Source organism: Labrus mixtus, chromosome 15 (genome assembly GCF_963584025.1).
Source record: "Labrus mixtus chromosome 15, fLabMix1.1, whole genome shotgun sequence".
Taxonomy (NCBI): Eukaryota; Metazoa; Chordata; class Actinopteri; order Labriformes; family Labridae; genus Labrus; species Labrus mixtus.
The window spans coordinates 8,243,443-8,262,286 of NC_083626.1; the positions used below are offsets into that span (position 1 = coordinate 8,243,443).

The following is an 18,844-nucleotide window of genomic DNA, read 5'->3' on the forward strand; positions in this document are numbered from 1 at the left end:
TGCATGTTGACATGAAGTCATGCTGTCATGCGTGGGGGTTTAGATTGTATGTTTTCAGCTGTAATCATAGCCTGATCCAGATCACACAGAGAGTCATGAGATACGCAGCAATTCACCTCCCCTCGTATTATCTTCTTTGTGTAGCAGTGACACGAAATGGAAAGATGTCAAAAGAGAAACATGTTCAGGAGGATGTCTGTAGAGGTTTCTCTGATCATGAACGCTGTCAAAGGCGTGTCAGGTTTTACACACAGCCTCTGGATATGAAACTGCCAAAGTTCCCCTTTGTTCAGGTAGAATGTGTGTGGCTAGTTCCTGCTGTGGATTACAAAGTTTACATGAGCAATTGTTGATTTACTTTTTTGAAAATGTGTTGACGGGCCGTTTTGTTTTCCCTCGTCTAATTCCTCCAAGGTCGCGTCTGCTGGTGTCGACTTTTGATTTATGAAGAAGAAGGTTTGCCCGCACGCTGGCTCAAATGCCACAAAAACGTTTTTAGAGGTCTTCTTCAGGTGAAAAAATAATCACCTGAAGAAGACCTCGGCTCCAAACTTTGTGGCTGAATAAAAACTTTTGTCATTTGAGCGAGTGTGCGCGCGTATCTTCTTCTTCAGTCTGCTGTTTCTGCGCTGCGCTGCTCCTACGTGATGTGCGTATAACGAGCCCTGTTTCTGACTTTTGATTTATGGCCTTATTTTCTGTTGTTGTTTTTTTTTCTTTTCTTTTTGGAAGGAGATTTGGGGGAGTTGTCCAGCCAAATTCAATGACAGATGAAAGCACAACTTCAAGACAAAAATGTGGAGAGCAGGAAAAAGAAGAGGGAAATTGTACTGGAATGAAGATAAATCAAATGAATGAATATAAATAATCTGTGTGAATTTCAGATCCTGCTGTTATTTATTGCACCGCTGTTTTTATTTTATGTTCATAGACTTTACTCGCAGCACATCAAATATACCTGGTCAGTGTTCCTCACCTTAGGGACCCCTTCATCATCAGTTTTGAACATGCAGGGCTGCAGAGGAGAAGGCCTTAAGTAAACCTCATTTTTAAAGGTTTAATTATGACTGTATGTCTTTGAAATTTGAAGCGACCAGGCAGCCGTATTTGATGAGTTTTCTACTGATATATTGGTCGCACGTAGCAAACTTTTTAGATGATAAAAATGGTGTTAAAATGCATCTTATCTTACACACCAAAGTTATTTAACATCCAGATGTTGAAGTTCATGTAGTCGTCTGACACGCTTTATGTAAAGACTGCACATACCACAGACTGCATATCACATTGTGTTACTGCTACATGCGTGTACGTCTGGTAGGCCTTAATATCCGGCCGGCTTGCAGAACTAAGCCATCCATCAGCCTATTGTGTCGTGATAGCACCTTATATTCTCCCCCGTATTATACAGATGGGACAATTACAGCCGGGGCCTATAGCTGCGGCTAGCTGGGACAGCGCGGGGCCCCATATGTGGAATGAAACATCAGCGGCAATTACATTTGTGTGTCTTTCTCATCCATCCTTTCCCTGCATCCCTCATATACTCGCCCCCCCACCACCCTCCTTCCACCCTCTGCACCCCCCCCCCCCCTCCCCTCATCCGCCACGAGGCAAATTAAGAGCCTCTCTATCATGACCCAAATGCGAGAAGCTCATTTGCGCTGTTATTTATTTGCAATTTGTAATAAGAAAAAAAAAAACGTCCAAATCCCACTGGAAGGTTGTTTTTTTTCCTCTCTACAAACACTCTCCATTATCAGTTCGAGGACTGAAATTAATGCTTCAAATGGACATTTTCACACTGGGTGCTTCGTTCTTTCTATCTTCCTCTACCTCGGCATCCTAATTCTCCTGTCCTTTCCTCCCCTCCGCCTCCCTCCAATGTCCACAGATGAATGTGTTTTCCCTCTGCAGCGGCAAATGGGCCAAGATGAAAATGCCATATTTAATATAAATAGGTGGTTCTCACTTACTTATTGTCACACACACAGACACACACACACACACTCTCGCTCCCCAGCCACCTCAGTAAGACAAAGAGTCTTTGGCCGAGCATCTCCCGTTTCCCATCCCATTATCTGTTTTCTAAAACTCAATAATTGAACTGTTCCATAGGAATACATCATCCTCCCCACTACCACAAAGCCACATTGAATAAACTTCTCTCCCTGGCTGTTATGCTTTAGTGTGACATGTTTTTTTCCCTCCTCCTCCTCCTCCTCCTCCTCCCTATATCAGACGGCCTGTATTACTAGCACTAGCATTTGTCCAAGCGCAAGTAATGACTGCAATTTGCCGCTGCTATTCGGTGTCCTGTGAGAGGCCTGTGCCTGGTAATGGTAGCATTACAATAGTTATCAGACACAGGTTGCTATTATCATGCTATGAATCTGCCATAAGCAATTGTGTCTGACTGTACATCAGAGTGACACAGGAGGAGGGAGATTACTGGTTTCTGGTGGAGAGATGTGCTGTGAAAGCTGTCCAGGGATGTGACTTTATAAATATCATCACGTTAGGAGCATGTGTCCTCCGCACAAACGTCAAAGAAGAAAATGTAGTTTTCCTACGACAGGAAACCTGATTTTTCTGGGCGGCAGAAGCTCAGTGAGTGGGGACCTGGGTTGGGAACCGACCCCCCCCCCCCCCGTGCCCTAGTGCTGTCATTGATGTGTTGTAGTTCACCCTGACCGAGACGGCTGGAGGTTTGTGTGAGTGCGGGGGAGGGACATGTCTCATGTGGTCAGTGATGTATTTAAGTATTTAACAACTGCCCTAGAAAACTTGCCTCTAACTCTAAATGTGGTGCAGATATTATAACTTTCTCACCTGTGTGTGTGTGTGTGTGTGTTGTGTGTGTGTGTGTGTGTGTGTGTGTGTGCGCGTGCACGCATGAGGCAGCTTCCTGTCTGTTAATCCGTCTGTCACGGACAAACTTCAACCAGCGAGATGAGATAACACACATGGAAGCTGGTTTATGCCGTATTAGACGTCAGTGTGAACAGGTTTGATTAAAGCTTTTTTTAAAATGTCTTCTCAGAGGATAATTATTTGACTTTAGAGAATCCTGAAGCTCAGGTAAAACTCCAAGGTAGCATCCTGGTAATCATGCGGACAGATGGCGGATGGTTAAAATGCAGACGGCAGCAGAAAACATGTCTGTTTAATGAGAACTGCAAAGACAACTATCTGCAGAAACAGACTTCCTGAATGATAATTCCTCTCCGTCTCACTCTCTCTCTCTCTCTCTCCTCCCTGATGTTCGCCCGTATTCTTCTTCAGTTGCAGTTTAACAGGCAGGTAGATGTGGACGGCATTGTTTGATGTCCTTGTTAATACTCAAGTTCTCCGATTTCCCCCCCAAAAGAGATCATTAAAGTTTCATCTTATCTTAGACATGCAGACACGCAGATGGCAGCCTGAAGAGATTTAGCGGACAAAGGGAGTAATCCTTGATGTTTATCTCAATGGTGTTAAGTACAATCGCACATTCTTTGCAAGTAATTCACAGGCATTAAGGGAACCTGGTCTTCTTCTGTAATTATGAAGGCTCATGTAGAAATATGTTAGCCCTGTGTGAGGTTCATTAAGGAACATAAATGAATGATGGTTGAGTGCTGCAGCCCCACAACATACATTATCTTTAGATTAACAATTAACTCTGAAGTGGGATCACAGGCATCACATGAATGAAAGCTTTTACATGGACTTGAATATCCCGCTTTTGGTCGGGTTTTTTAAATATGTTGTTCTACAATTCTACAATTCTACAATTCACTTAGCTGACGCTTTTATCCAAAGCGACGTACATCAGAGAGTAAGTACAACTCAAGCAAGGATCTAGAAAAAAGGGAACAATGTCAGTAAGAGCAAACGATCAGCTTTGAGTCTGATTGGACACACAGGTGCTGACAGGAAGTGACCACAGGTGCTGACAGGAAGTGACCAGAGGCAAAGCACAACATTGACTGCAGTTCTTGAGAGCTCTAATCAGTATAGAAACCATCTTATAAGTCGTCGTTATCAAACAAAAACCATCGTCATTACCATCATCATCATCAATAATATGGAGACCATCATCATTAAGTTAGTAGGTATTCATTAAAGAGCTGGGTCTTTAGCTTTTTCTTAAAGGTGCAGAGGGACTCTGCAGATCCAATGGAGTTTGGAAGTTCATTCCACCACCGGAGGGCGACAGAGGAGAAGAGTCTAGTCAGTTGTTCTTGTGTTTGTGCAGGAACACATTATATCCCAAATCTAAAAACTGGGATAAGCCCTTATCCAAATTCGGAGAAATCCAGAATTTGCAACCTGGAGAACTTAGAAGGAAAACTGGACACAGTGGCATGTATACGCCTTACTTCGGTTTCTGACAGCTGCTGACTACCTGTGCAGGTGCGGCCTCAGCCATGTGATGTAGCAGCATAACAAACATGGCGGCTGCAATGACATTGCTTATTTTTAGAGCGTAAAACAGAAACTGAGTTTTGTCTTTCCCGTTGCTGGAAATGAGTTGGATACATTATATCTGCAACGCGATGTTGGCATTCAATAGCGCTAAGCCAATATGGCACAATGGTTGAATTTTTTCTCAGATTTCTAAATTGCCACAGATCGTGTTGCAAAAAACCACCAGAACCTCTAAAAAACAAAAGTGACAGCAGGACTCCCACAAGAGTCAAAAGAAGAATCAATCAATACAAATCTGAGTCTTCGAGTTGCAGAACTTTTATGTCTGTTTGACCTGAAAAATTACACTGCAGCAGTTACTGCTCCTCTCAGGACTCCAATCTGAAGCAATCCAACACTTCTCGTCCTCATTTCTGTTTTATTTAGACTTATAGAATTATTTTGAAAAGTGTCCAGAATTCCCCTTTAAGTTTCTTTTTAATCTTTTCTTTTTTTTTTCATTTGATAAGACAGTGGATAGAGTAGGAAGTCGTGGAGAGAGTGGAGAATTACGTGCGTGAAAGTAGCTGCAGGTGGGATTCAAACCCGGGCAACCCGCTGTGGCGGACTATGGTCAATGTACATGAGGCGCTGTCTAGCCCCTAGGCCATCTGCTCCCCTAAGACCTGAAGTTTCCAGCTACATTTCATGATGTTCAGCATTGTTATTTACTCCTTCTAGTTTATGTTGATTAGCTCTTGAAGTAAACAGCTTCCTCCATGTTTCCTGAGGATCCCGAGTACAGTTTACATCATAAAGATGTTTGTCAGAGGGTGTACTCGTCACCTGTGGTTGTTTACATGTATTTAAACCTCCACGTCTCCTCCTATAGCCGGTCTCATATACAGCAGATTGGACTTTGCAGGCAGCACCTCCCGAGCTGTTTATCTCTGATGTTCACAGAGCGCTGGTTCCTTTAATCTCATGTTCCTGGTTCAGTACAGCTCCGGACGATCTCGCATACATCAGGACTGAATGAAGGTTTTTTTTTTTTTTTTTTTTAAAGGTGGGGTGCTCACAGGGTTTTATGTATTAACCAGGTGTGTGTCCCTGTGTGTGTGTGCTTTATTCACAGGTGACCCGTGTACCAGTGGAGAGCTGTGAGCAGTACATGTCCTGTGGAGCCTGCCTGGGCGCCAGTGACCCTCACTGTGGCTGGTGTGTGCTGCATAATGTGTAAGTGCAAATTACACACACACACACACACACACACACACACACACACACACACACACACACACACACACACACACACACACACTACATCGTATGCATGCTGTCATCTCAGCTCTTATGTTAAGTAGTTGTTCTGCAATTTATATTCTGCAAAAATATTTCATTTCGACATTGAATTCGTCTTTGGCATTGCATTTTTTTTTCATTTTGACTTGCCAGATATCTCCAAAAACAAATCCCAAAAGAAAAGACAAAACATATTCATCAGTGCTCCTAACTTACATAAATTGAAGTTTTGATTTTATTATTGAGTCATCCATACACATGGGCTAACATGACACCATGAAGTTGAACTATCCAAAATCTGAGTCCATAGTAGGTCTATTCATGGTCATGGAACAGAAGAAGAAAACTGAAACAACATAAACACTAATCAAACAGACTATGCTGTCTTCTTTTCCAGGCATTTGAGACAAAATGAGCACATCGAACTCCACTTTTTGCTCATCTAGCCATCCCCATATTCCAGCTTTTTGACGAGCTAGCCTATTTCATGAAACAATAACTCTCTTAGGTCACTATTTTTCATACAGCGCAAAAGAAAATAGGACTCGGTTTCCGCTTCATCCAAATCACACAACTCACAAAGTCTGTTTTCTGCATAGACATCTATCAGACATCTTATTGGTTGTCAGTTTTCAAGAAGGTGCTGGATGCAGCAGCTCTAATTCAGACCTCAGAAAGAAGAAGGGGCTTCGGATCGGCCAACCTTTATCTCCAGATGTTGTTATAAGACACTTTGTGTTCAGGGTTGGACTATTTGGTGAAGGGTATCAAAGAGAGGTTTCATCAGAATAATGCTGAGAAGTGTGAGGCTGTAAGGCCACCGTGAACACACCTTTGCTGATAGCTGAGCAGCTGATAAACGAGCCTCTGATGGTGAAGCATGAATGAGCAGCTGGTGCCAATTAGCTAATGCAAGAGTGACTTTAGTGCTCTGCCTGAACCGAAGCTATGCCCCATTTGTTTTTTCACTCTGCCTGTGTATTGGGCTCTGTGTTTCACTGGTGTGTTCTGCTATGTTTTATTAATCAATCATACTGTTACACAGTCAGACTTATTTAAAAGTACTTCTAACCCTCAGTGAACTCTTGATTGATTCTGATGAATGCAGTCTCTTGTTGCACGCTATAGAAGTACTCGGCGTCAGAAAAACTAAATCCACAATCCCTTAAACCTGACTACATCTCTTCCTCTCTTACTGTCACTGAGTCCCAAAATGTCCCAGTTACCTCTGTGCCCGTACCTTTCGATTTGATTAAAGTGTATTTCCCTTCTTTAGATGTTCGAGGAAAGACCACTGTGAGCGAGCAGAGGAGCCTCAGAGATTCACCACCCGAGTGGAGCAGTGCGTCCGGCTGTCCGTCCAACCCACCACCGTCTCTGTCACCATGTCAGAAGTGCAGGTAAAATGTCTTTAGAGTATCGGTGTGTATTGTTTGTGTGTGTGTATTTGTGTGACAGGGAGAGGGGAGAGATGGAGGTGAAATGGGATATAATGGAGCTTGTTCCCGTCTGATCTCGTAGCCTCCTGTCCGTCATTTTGAGTCGGAGCTGAGTAGCCACTTTTCAGTCCCAATGTTTGAGCACAGTTTGTGTTGCTGTGTGTCACTAGAAATCTTGCTTATTGCATCATTTATGAAGTATATTGATTTTAAATTAGTTTTTCTCGCTCCTCTTTCTGCTCTCAGTTGGTGCTTCAGACGCAGAATGTGCCCAGCCTGTCTGCGGGGGTGAACTGCTCCTTTGAGGACTACGTGGAGACGGAGGGACGGATCTACGGTGGGCGGATCTTCTGCCTGTCTCCATCTACAAAGGATGTCGCTCCAATAACAAAGGACCAGGGTAAGAAGACACACATGTTTCAGTAATACAAAAAAAAAAAAACAGGGTTTCCCAAATGTTGGGAATTGTAAAATTATGCAAAGATTTTCCTCTCTTATTTTTTGGACTACCTTAGGACTGGATTAAAATAAAGTAATTTTGTGTTTGGCATGTGAGTTCATATCAAACAACTTTCTTCAGAATCATTATAGTGGTTCATAAACAGCAGATCCAAATTACTTTAGCATTAATGATACTCCATCTAATGCTTCCTAGCTAGCTATCTTTGGGAGACTTCTTATACTTGGTAGTAGCGAGCATGTTATCTGTAAAAGCAGCAGCGTAACACACTTGTCCTAGGCCCCATTTTTTTTTAGCCCTCCCCCTTACCCCAAACAGATTCATGGACACACAAAAACTATTGCAGACAATTAAACAACAGGAGATTTATCTTAGTCACCAATGCAGAAAAACACCATGAAACTGTCCTCCAAACCAGCCTCTGATCAGCACCATGGACAGCAGCCTCATCTAACAACCTGCCTCCAAACACCTCAGCCTGGTTTCATTAAACTACCAAACATCCAACATCAGTTAGATTGGCGACTTGCACTGCGGCATAGTTGAGAATCAAACAAATAGCCATGAAGACAAGCACGGACTCTTCATGTATGCCGACATGTAATGGATGACAGCACCTGATACATTTACAGACTTCATAATTTATCATTAACGATACAGTGGCCAAAGTTGATCAGAGACTTAAAGTAGGTGCACATTTCCCAACATATGGTGACAATAATATCACAATATATAATTTTAATTCCATCCTACTCAGTAACAACTCTGAGTTATCTCTTACTCAACAATTAGAAGTTCATGCTGCGGGGCCTTTCGCTCAGCAAAGTCGGTAACATCAAGCACAGATAAAAATAACATGAATAAAGACTGAATTACAACCTTCAGTTTGGGAGATTAGTTTAAATACCAATCACACACATCACATAACTTGCAGGTAATCTACCAGCATACATCACTTCTTTATTAATCTGGGCTGATAATCAGTATCAGACTCGATCAAGTGACTGGATAATGTTAACGGTTCCACATGTAAAAACAAACTTTGGGAAAACAGCCTTCACCTCCTGTGCTGCACACACCTGGAACACAATACAAAACACATTAAAACTCAATACAATAGTTACCATGGGTCAATTTAAAAACCTGATCACAATTCACTGTACTCATGAGTGTAAATGTTATTAGCTGTAGTAGTCTGGTTTTATAATCTATGTATTTTGTCTTTGTTGTTTTTTGTCTCTTATTCGTTTTAATTGTACTCTCGACGTCATTGTAAATGAGGGGCTTGCCCTCAATGATTTCTCGAGAATAAATAAAGGTAAAATTAAATTAAATTAAAATAATCCAGGCAGGAGCATGACATATTTCTGAACTATCTCCTCTTACTTTACAGAGTGCTGACAGGCGCTCGCTAACCGTTTAGCTATGAGCCCTTCAAAGCGTTTGGCACCATCCGTAGTTACGCCACTGGGTAAAAGAGTAAGAGGGGGAACACCACTGTCAATAATCAACTTTAATAAATGGAATTACAATATAATTGGTCCAACCTGGACATGTGTGGTTTGATTTGCGTGCTGTCTGGAAGTCGCTCTCTCTGAGGGGATGAAAGTTTTCTGACATTCAGACTTTAAACAAACGTTTGTTTTGCAGAGAAGATCAGCGTTCTGTTCAGGCTTCACGTTGAGCCGCCCACACATAAATAGTTTCCTTCATTCAGCCTTGAGAAACATGACTCATTCTGCTCTTTAGAGTGCACCGGTTGCTTTGCTATTATCGAAACGAGGAACTGCAGATTCACAAACTTCCTGCACCAAAGCCATACATTGATCTGGACAGTTGGACTGTTTGGTTCCACTGAGTAACCTCCTCACCCGCTCTATTGATTCTGCTCCGGGCTCTGCTGACGCCAGCAGAAACTCTGAGGTTTCAAAATGTCAGATGTACAGGAATGGACGAGTAATGATATAAACGAAGCTGTTAACATTTCACAATGTAGCATTTTTGGCCTGAGCATGATCCTGAGTTCATGAGAGATGTTCCCTACACTCACTGTTTACGATGAGATCAGTGGGTCATTTACAGAAATATAGGAAGTCTCTGTAATAAGACTCTTAACACGGTGTTCTGTGACTTTTTATAGGGGACCAGCGTGTGATAAAGTTGTATCTGAAGTCAAAGGAGACGGGCAAGAAGTTTGCCAGCGTGGACTTGGTCTTCTACAACTGCAGCGTCCACCAATCGTAAGTGTTCCTTCAATTCTCAAGTTAAAAGTTTTCTTTTAAAAAGGGTTCTTTGCAAAGTTTTTATGGAGTGGTTATGAAAATGGAAGAGGACAAAAATCTCTGCATGTGTGTTTTGTTTTTACAAAGTTTTTAAAACGCCCCAATTCTAATTCCAATAATCAATACGATCCCAAAGCCAGCAGGGCGCAGACTTGTGGAGAGCAGCGATCATTAAAAAAGGTGACTGTGGCTCTTTGCATAAAGCAATACGACGGGGAAATATTGGCCGGAAAATAAATCCTTCGAATGGAGAATTGAGAAAACAGCATGCAGCCTCTGCTAATTCATTACTCGATGTATTCAAGCTTCTTTTCTTTTTTTTTTTTTTTTTTACAAATCAATTAGTTAATTAAATCTCAAGCGATGAAGCGACTACTGGTGAGTGAAATAATAAATCGATTCCTAACCATGCAAGACCTGAAAGGGCGGCCAAGCTCCAGTGGCTAAAATACATCATTCATGTTCCTTGGAAAATGGAATTATCCCTCATTTAGGTGTAAGGATACTGATTGGCTATTCAGCACTGCATGAGGAGGGTTTTAAAAGGGGGGGGGGGCTTTTACACACTGAGGCTCGGTTTCAGGAAAGAGGGAGATACACACGGGAGTAATCTTCTACATACCAGTTTTAGAGAAGCTGTGTGAAGTATTTTGTGTCATCCATAATGTCAGTGAAGTCGATGAAATATGACTTTTGTTATCATTGTTGAGGATGAGTTTGAAGCCTTTCTATTAAGTCGACAACTTTTGATGAATATTAGTATTATATCTAAATATCTTGTATCTTGCATTCACACACTGATGGTAGAGGCTGCTGAGTAAAGTAGCTAATCCCATTCATACACATTCATACTCCACCAACAAAGCAGCAGGAGCAACTTGGTGTCAAGTGTCTTGCCCAAGGACACATCGGACATGTGGCTGAAGGAGCTGGGGATTGAAACCCCGACCTTCCAGTTGAGAGACGACCGACTCGACCAACTGAGCCACAGCTGCCCCTCTCAATGATATGTTAAGTCTAATGTTGTTTGCCACCACATTTGTTGATGCTAGAACATAAATGAGCTGTTGCTAATTATCTTTAATTAGCTGACATTGACGGGCTATAAAACTGAAACAATGTTTTCTGGTTGAGTGCCAGTTCACTATTATAACCCGGTCAAAACCAAAGAAAACAAAACATCATGTCGTGTTATTTTGATGTGTGTAAAGTTTTTAAAATGACTCCAGTAAAGACAGACATGTTGAAAGCAGAGATTGGTTGGCAGTTTGAGCGCTGCCTGGTAGCCAGACGTGGTCATCATCTTAAAGTGACTTTTTTACATCTTTGTTTCATCTTATGTTTGAAGAGACAAGATAATATATTTAAGTTAAACTCAAACCCATCTTGTTCCATTGTATCCACAACAAACAAAACACAGGCCTGGAGCTAGCATCACAACAGCTAAACAGATATAAATCATTAGCCAGGATGAAGTGTCGTGAGATGATTCTTATTTGCTGCTGTCTTTTAATACTCTGTAAAGATTTTCACTCGAACACAAAGGAGAGGTAGAGGTGAGAGATAAAAGCGCAGCAGCTTTGAGATCTAGCTGATAATGGATGAAGAATGTCCTCTTAATTGAGCTGCCTCGTTAAATAAAGGTTAAATGAAAACAAATAAAATGTCATTCCCCTAAATGACTCCTGGCTGCTCCTCTGAAGTCTCTCTCTCTCTCTCTCTCTCTCTCTCTCATTGTAGTATCGTCCACCTGGCACAGATTCACATTTAGATATCTGCACTTTGTGTCAATACACCTGAAATGAAAATGCCTCTCCGGCTCACTCAAAAGTGGATTTCTCTTTTGCTTGCCAAGTGAAGATTGATGTCAGCAGAACTCTCTCTCCTCTAATGTTTACATCATTTAAAATATCCTCTTGTTCTATCCATTGTGGGCTTTTCTTTTTTGTTTGCTTTGAAGGGGATGACTATATCGTGTCAAAGAGAAGGAGAGTAAAAGGGAGATAAGAGTCAGCACCCTGAATCTGGTGCAGCTTTTGTGTATTAAAAACTCTTAAGAAACTCTTCCATTTTAAAAAGTTCCAGGGACAAACGCTTAAAAGAGCTAAAAACTCAAAATGCTCCTTATGACTCTAACCTTTAATATCAGAATCCCTGGCATTAACAGTAAACAGTAATAAGGAGTTTAAAAGTGCACTTGTTCTGCTTTTATTCTCTTTCATGTGACCATCCTTCCCTTCTGCCCTGTGGTACTCCTTCTCACCTTCCTTTAGTCTGCCTATTACTTTCTCTTCTTCTTCATCCCTCTCTCCCTCTCTCTCTCTCTCTCTCTCTCGTCTCGACCCCTCTTATCCCCCTTCCCCTCTACCTCCCTTCTCTTGTACCTCTCTCGTTCATCAAGCCCATTTATTGCCCGCGCCCCGCTCTCGGCCCCGCATATATCTGCATAGTAATAGGCGCTTAATTAGCTCGAGCCGGGTGCCTGCGTGGAGATCGTCATAATGGAGTGGGCTTGGAGAGAGAGGCTCACCTGGGCCACTTCTCAGGGCCTCCAGGCCTGGTTCAATGGCTTTGAATCATTTTGAGAATGTGTGTGCGTGTGTGTGTGTGTGTGGAGTTTCCTATTTGGGAGTTAGAGAGTGAACAGTATGTGTCAAAGTGACTGCACTGTACTGTTTATTTATGCATGTTTGCGGGCATGCAGTAAGTTTTAATGGATTTGTGTGTAAGAGTTGGTGTGTGTGTGTGTGTGCCTCTTATTAACCCACCCTCCCCACACACCCCCTTCCCCTAATGTTGCTGCATAAACAGGCATGCTGCTGTTTAAGCCTTTGATGTTGGCTCTCCCGGCCCCCTTCCGGACTCTGCACGACTGTAAAACTACAGAGCAGATATTATCTCAGCAGCTGTAACATAAACCCACATATTATACACCACTCCCCCTCTGCCGTCCTTTCACCTCTGAGTATTTGACCCCCTGCCCGTGTGTTTGGAGGGGCTCGGGAGTCACGGCGTTTAGATAATGGAGTTCTCCCCGTGGGCGTGGTGGGCGGCTGAAAAGTGAAAAAGCAACACCGAAACACACAGATGATGTACAGTATCAGCACAGATGCACGAGCAGAGCGGCCTGCAGGCATGTGTGGCCAGACGAGCACGTGCGTGTGTAGCTCCACAAAGCCTTGCTCAAAGGCGGATGCAACCGGCGCTCACACATTCTCATGCAAACACACACAAACAGGTGCAATCACAGTCGGAAAGGAGCGCAGAGACAGAAGGCACAGACTTGGTGCAGCAAATTTAGCTCCAAGCTATTTACATGCGCTGTTACAATATTGGAAATTTGCATTAAAAAAGAGGTTTGGAATAGTTTAATTGAGCATGCGGGAGGAGGAATAATGCATGTTTAAAGAGAGGAAGAGAAACAAAACGGAGGGGAGAGAGCGCCGGAGGGAAGAGCGGGACGAGGAAGAGAACTGTGAGCACCCTGAGAGCTGATAGGAGGCATGAGGAGGGGAAAGAGAGAGAGAGAGAGATCTGAAGCGGAGTGTTAGCGAACCAGACACGAGATTGTGCCCATTGTGTCAGGAATAATGTGTCCCACACAGCTAAAAGGTTAGCGCTGCAGCCTCAGGCCACCATGACCATTACAATATGAAAGGGCTGAAATCTATGCGGTGAAAAGAGGCACTCAAGGGAGCGGGACCCGCCCACGCTCCGGCCCCCGCCAGGACGGGGTCTCACTTCCAGGCTTTTTGCTCCCCGCGTTCAGAGAAAGTCTATGCAATATCAGAAGACTATTTCAACTTTTTTTCGCAATTACATCATCATCATTACTTGATTATTTTGTGGCAATGGTTGCTGCTCCGATTTCCCAACAAGTGTGACCCGCTTTAATTAAACTGAGGGTTGAGACTTGCAGACTTACCGCTTTTGGACATTGCCGTGACAAGAAGCAATAATATCCTATAATGAGTCTGAGTCCCCTGTTGAGAATCTAAACTCCTCATTTGGTTTCCTGTGCTTTATAACTTAATGATGTATGCATCCTTTTATTGCTGCTCACTTTGGAGCTTTATTGGATGAAACACAAAGAGGCCTATTTATAGCTCGCATAGCACAGCTGGTCCAATCTGTCTTCTAAACACCGTTGACATGAAGGATTCCTCAGAAATATGCTGACAGATGCATATAATCAGCATCACATGTTTGCAGTCACACAAGCTGCAGATGAGCCTTTGAAAGCTTTATGCATCAGCCCTTTAACCTTTTCATGCATACTGGTCACTAAAGCTGTTTTCTGCTAAATGCACAGGTTTTGATGGAAGGGTTTCACATCAGCCACCCCAGTGGACTTTAGCAGGTCAGGCCATACACTGTGGTCCACTGGCCAGCAGTAGTTAGTGTACCACAGATGTCTTTAAAATCAAGATGAATGAAAACTCACTTTTTTTTCTGTATCAAACAGGAAAACTCCAAAACTCAAAGACAACCATCCTTCAAAACTGAAATTTAAACAATTGTGTTCAACCAAGTGGACATGTGGAAACTGAGTAATGTGTTTTTCAAAGGAAGACAAATCAGTTCTTTTGTTTATGCACTTCATACTTTTTGCATTGTAGCGTTGCGTGATGTCCTCTCTAGTGAACACTTCTGTAACTTACAAATATAAAAAAATAATGTCACTTTGCATGTCCTAAGAAGTGAAATAAAAACATTCATAATTCAGGCATGAAAGATAACATCATAATAATTGATAGCAGGACTGATAGTGGTTCTTACATTAAATAAAATAATTGAAAGGATGTACAAATACTTCATTTTACTCAAATCTGAGCAGCCTCACGGTTGTGTAAATTGTAGTTTTCATTTTTGATCATTGTAAGCGCTTTGAATCTGCCACAGACAAATACAATGATGTAAAAGAATAAAGAAGTGTTACCTCCAGAGGATGAAAGCTCTAACTTTAAAGGTTTTTATTGAGGCTCAAACAGGAAGAAGTAAACTTACAGCTTGTTTAGGGTCTGCACTATGTTGACCCCGAGCCTCTATGAGAAAGACGTACCTCTTTATTTGAGCAGAATTGCAGCTTCATGTTTGACCTTTCCCACGTTAAACAGAATAAATCAAGCATATGATACTTCATTTCTCTCGTGCGTTTGTGCAGCCGTCGCTCGCATATGAACAGCTTTGTTCCATCGATCCGTCCCTCGCTATAGAACAGAAGCAGGGAGAAGATGAAAAGGCTTTTTTTTTTTTTTTGACCCGGCTCTGTTGCTAGGCCTTGTTAAATAGCGGGGGGATTTTATTGACTACATTGCAGCAGTCCAGCCACTTACCCGAGCCAGTTGACAGCTCCACTGTAGGACAAGTCTCCACTGCCCAGGTGACTCGGAGGAGCGCTGAGATGTCAACGGAGGTGACAGCTTGTGTGTAGAAAGTGTGTTTTTTTTGTTTGTAAGTGTTTGTTCAAGCGGCCGTGCGCGTGCATACACACGCCTGCGGGTTTGTGTGTCCTTGCTACAAGAAATCGATAAACCCTGGGGTTAATAGCGAGGAGGAACTGGCTCACCAGCTCTACTAACAAACATCAGACTGTTAGCATACCCCCCCCCCCCCCCCCCCCCTGTCTCCCCATGGAAATCCACTGGCATTGATTATAAAGCTCACGCTGCAGTTCACTCTAGTCTCACTGGCTTAACACCGGCTATATGAAGCTTCTACCACTCTGTCACTCCAATACAGAAGATATAGGAGTTAACCCTCCGAAATCTGAATAAACCAAGCACAGAGGGACAAAGACCGAGTGAGGATTAGACTGAAATCCAGTTTAAAGTCAATGTTTCCTGCAGCACAGTGGTGTCGTGAGCTGATTTTTTTTTTTGCCCTTCAGTTTGGAGGAAATGGTAAAAAACCCTCATGGTGGCTCATTACTGTAGCTGTTTTCACATTTGCCATCCTGAAAATATCTAGAAAATATTGAGATAATTTCAGGAGGATATTCTCCTGACCTGACTGTTCACATATGCTCCTCACCGCGGGTGAAGAGAGACAGGAAATGTTTGGAGCAGAGAGTGGGGGATGATGACCTGCAGCAAAGGGCAGAGGGCGGTTTTCGAACCCACGGCCTGCTGCAACGAGGTCTGCAGCCCGCATGGTTTTTATTCACTTATCAAACAGTGAACATGGCGTTATACTTTTAGTCTTTGATTGTAGTGTGAAAAACTTTGCAATTCTTTAACTCCGTCCAAGACAAAACACTTCTTCTTCTCCTCCAAGGAAAGGTCATAATAAAGCAGCAAAGAAAATCACAGCACACACAACATTCTTCATATTCAACACAAAGCCCTGGCTAAATGAACAAATATTAAACAACATTTTAATAAAACTTAGACGACCTCAAACCATCTGGACAAACTTTTCCTCCACTTTTATTATTATTATTATTATTCAATTTGAAGTGGCATTGATTGAATGTGCATTTATTCATAAAGCTTTCTCAACTCTGAAGAATAAGAAAAAAAAAGTGTTATATAAAAACCGGCTTATCTTGGTGTGCCAGCTTAGTTCACTAGAAGCCTCCCAGCATGGAGAATAAGAAGAGGGGAGTGGGCCTTTGAGTCTCTCTCTCTCTCTCTCTCTCTCCCTCTCTCTCTCTGAGTCCTCCTCGGCCTCGCTGGCAGCTGGAGTCAAGTCTTAATGCACGACGACACGGTCACACTTGTCGTTCCAACGTGATTCCTGCAGATTTGCCCATAAACATTTGATGTTCTGCGTCGGTGTTGACGTGTCCACAACCTGGCCCGTCAGTGTGTGATACATGTCCCCGCGTTTCTTCTCGTCCTTTACTTTACTTGGCAACAGTTCTGCCTGAAAACATCGTACCCAATCTGAGATGATGTCATAGTGGATTTTCATGCTGCTGTTCTTGTAAGGAAGGATTTTGAACGTAGGAATGAAAGCAGCACGTTTGTGAAGAGTTCCTCAGAGACACTTCAAGATTTAGAGGCCATTTTCTTTTTCAATACACAAGTTATTAAAGTTGCTACACGCCATTTATTCTAGACTTAAGTGTTTTATATGAAAGGCCTGTTGGCTTGAGTTAGTACACCGACTGTCAGGTTTATTAAGAAAAACAAAGAGGTGGACACAATTGCCGAAAACCAAAACATTTAATTAAACTAAATCCAGCAGTAGAAAAGTGGGAGTCATGAGGAAACACTCGGAACACAAGTAGGTAGACATATGAACTGAGGCCAAGTCCACACGTAGGCGGGGTTTAAAAAAAAAAAGAATCCCGTCCACACACGCTCAGTTCACAGTAACATTTTCAACCACATGAAAACGCAAAATGCACGCAAAGTCAACAATGATGTCCTTGACATGCGAAAATGTTCCCGCCATCCCTCTGCAGTGACCATTTCTTTTTACAGAGTTGTCCATTCAGGCGTCTCTGCTGGTCAACATAGAGGGAGAGAAACTGTGTAATGATATTAGTACATTGACTCAGCAGATTTAACGCATCCATCCTGCTGTGGTGTTTTGGAATACAAATGAAGGCATCACAATCAGCTCCAAACTGTTGAAGAAAAAGATAAAGGGTATTTTTTATTTATTTAGATTTATCTTTTGGCTTTTTGTGCCTTTATTCAAGAGATAGGACGGTGGATAGAGTCAGAAATCAGGGAGAGAGAGAGAGAGAGGGGAATGACATGTGGGAAAGGAGCCACAGGTTGGATTTGAACCCGGGCCGCCCGCTTGGACGACCACAGCCGCCAAACATGGGGCACGCACATCAACCACTGCGCCACCAGCGCCCCTTAAAATGATATTTTAAAACTAACTCCTCGTTTGTTTTCTCTTCCCTCTCTACAGGTGCCTTTCCTGTGTAAATGGAAACTTCCCCTGTCACTGGTGCAAATATCGCCACATGTGCACCCAGGATGCCAGCGACTGCTCCTTCCAGGAGGGACGAGTCAACACGTCAGAGGTGAGTTTTTCAGCCAGCGCTCACACACACACACACACACACCTACACACACACACACTGTACACACACACATCCATGAGCACGTGTAGTTAAAACATGCTGCCACACAATGACTCAGATTCAGATGCAAAGCAACACATGAATACATTTGCTGGTATTAATGGATGTGCAAACACCTCACAGAGTTTTTCTGTATGGCGGCAGAGTAATGTCGCTGATGCAGCTGGGACCTGTAAGCGTTTGAGTGTGTGTACATGCAAGTGTGTCTGAATGAACGGTGCTCTGAGTGGCCCAGCAGCAGCTGTTGTACTCCAAGCAGCGCTGGATTTATTCACTTAGAAACAAGTCGGGGTGAATGAGTATGCAAATGACGGCGTGTACCATCGTCCCAAATGTTATATTTGCATGAAAAGCTTCATCAATCCGTGAGCCTGCACTCTTACACAGTCCCTTCTCTCTCCGTCTAAGTTACTAAACCTCATTGTCCTCTGAAAAACACGGAAATTCACACTTGAAAAAAACACAAAAATAAACGTTTGTGTCTTCAGAAAGCTCCAATTAACACTGGAACCTCCGCTTTTTCATATTCAGCCAGGATGTAGGAATGGCTTTCACTTGTATGCAAACTGACAGGAGACTTTTTGAAGACTTGTTTTCTCCTTATTGAGTCCTTTGGAGTGTGTTTTATCATCGATCCTCTCCTTGTTTTTCCTCTCTGTTACGTGACTGTGAAGGTGGAGAAATCTTCCTTTGCTGCTCAGAGTAAATTAAGGGAAACAGATGCAAGAAGTGAAGTCCCTTTCTGCTCTCTCTACCCTAACCTTTTGTTGTCTTTACATTTTCACTCTGTCTTTCTTCTTTCCTGAGCCATTTATGATAAAGCTATACAAGCAGGAAAAGTCTGTTTCCAATTTGGTGTTTTCCGATTTGCCAAGGACACAAAGTGTTTGAATTAGTTTGTAATTTCAGGCTATTATCTCTG

At 42.7% G+C, this 18,844-nt stretch overlaps 1 protein-coding gene across 2 annotated transcripts in view; it reads left to right on the forward strand.

Annotated features, from left to right (window-relative positions):
• LOC132990301 (plexin-A1-like) overlaps window positions 1-18,844 on the forward strand; it is a 261,264-nt gene that overhangs the window by 137,041 nt on the left and 105,379 nt on the right. For both annotated transcript variants that reach the window (XM_061058473.1, XM_061058474.1), the window contains exons 5-9: window positions 5,528-5,628; window positions 6,971-7,094; window positions 7,380-7,533; window positions 9,734-9,833; window positions 17,748-17,862. In XM_061058473.1, the coding sequence (XP_060914456.1) occupies window positions 5,528-5,628; window positions 6,971-7,094; window positions 7,380-7,533; window positions 9,734-9,833; window positions 17,748-17,862 (594 nt within the window). The remainder of the gene's footprint in view (window positions 1-5,527; window positions 5,629-6,970; window positions 7,095-7,379; window positions 7,534-9,733; window positions 9,834-17,747; window positions 17,863-18,844) is intronic.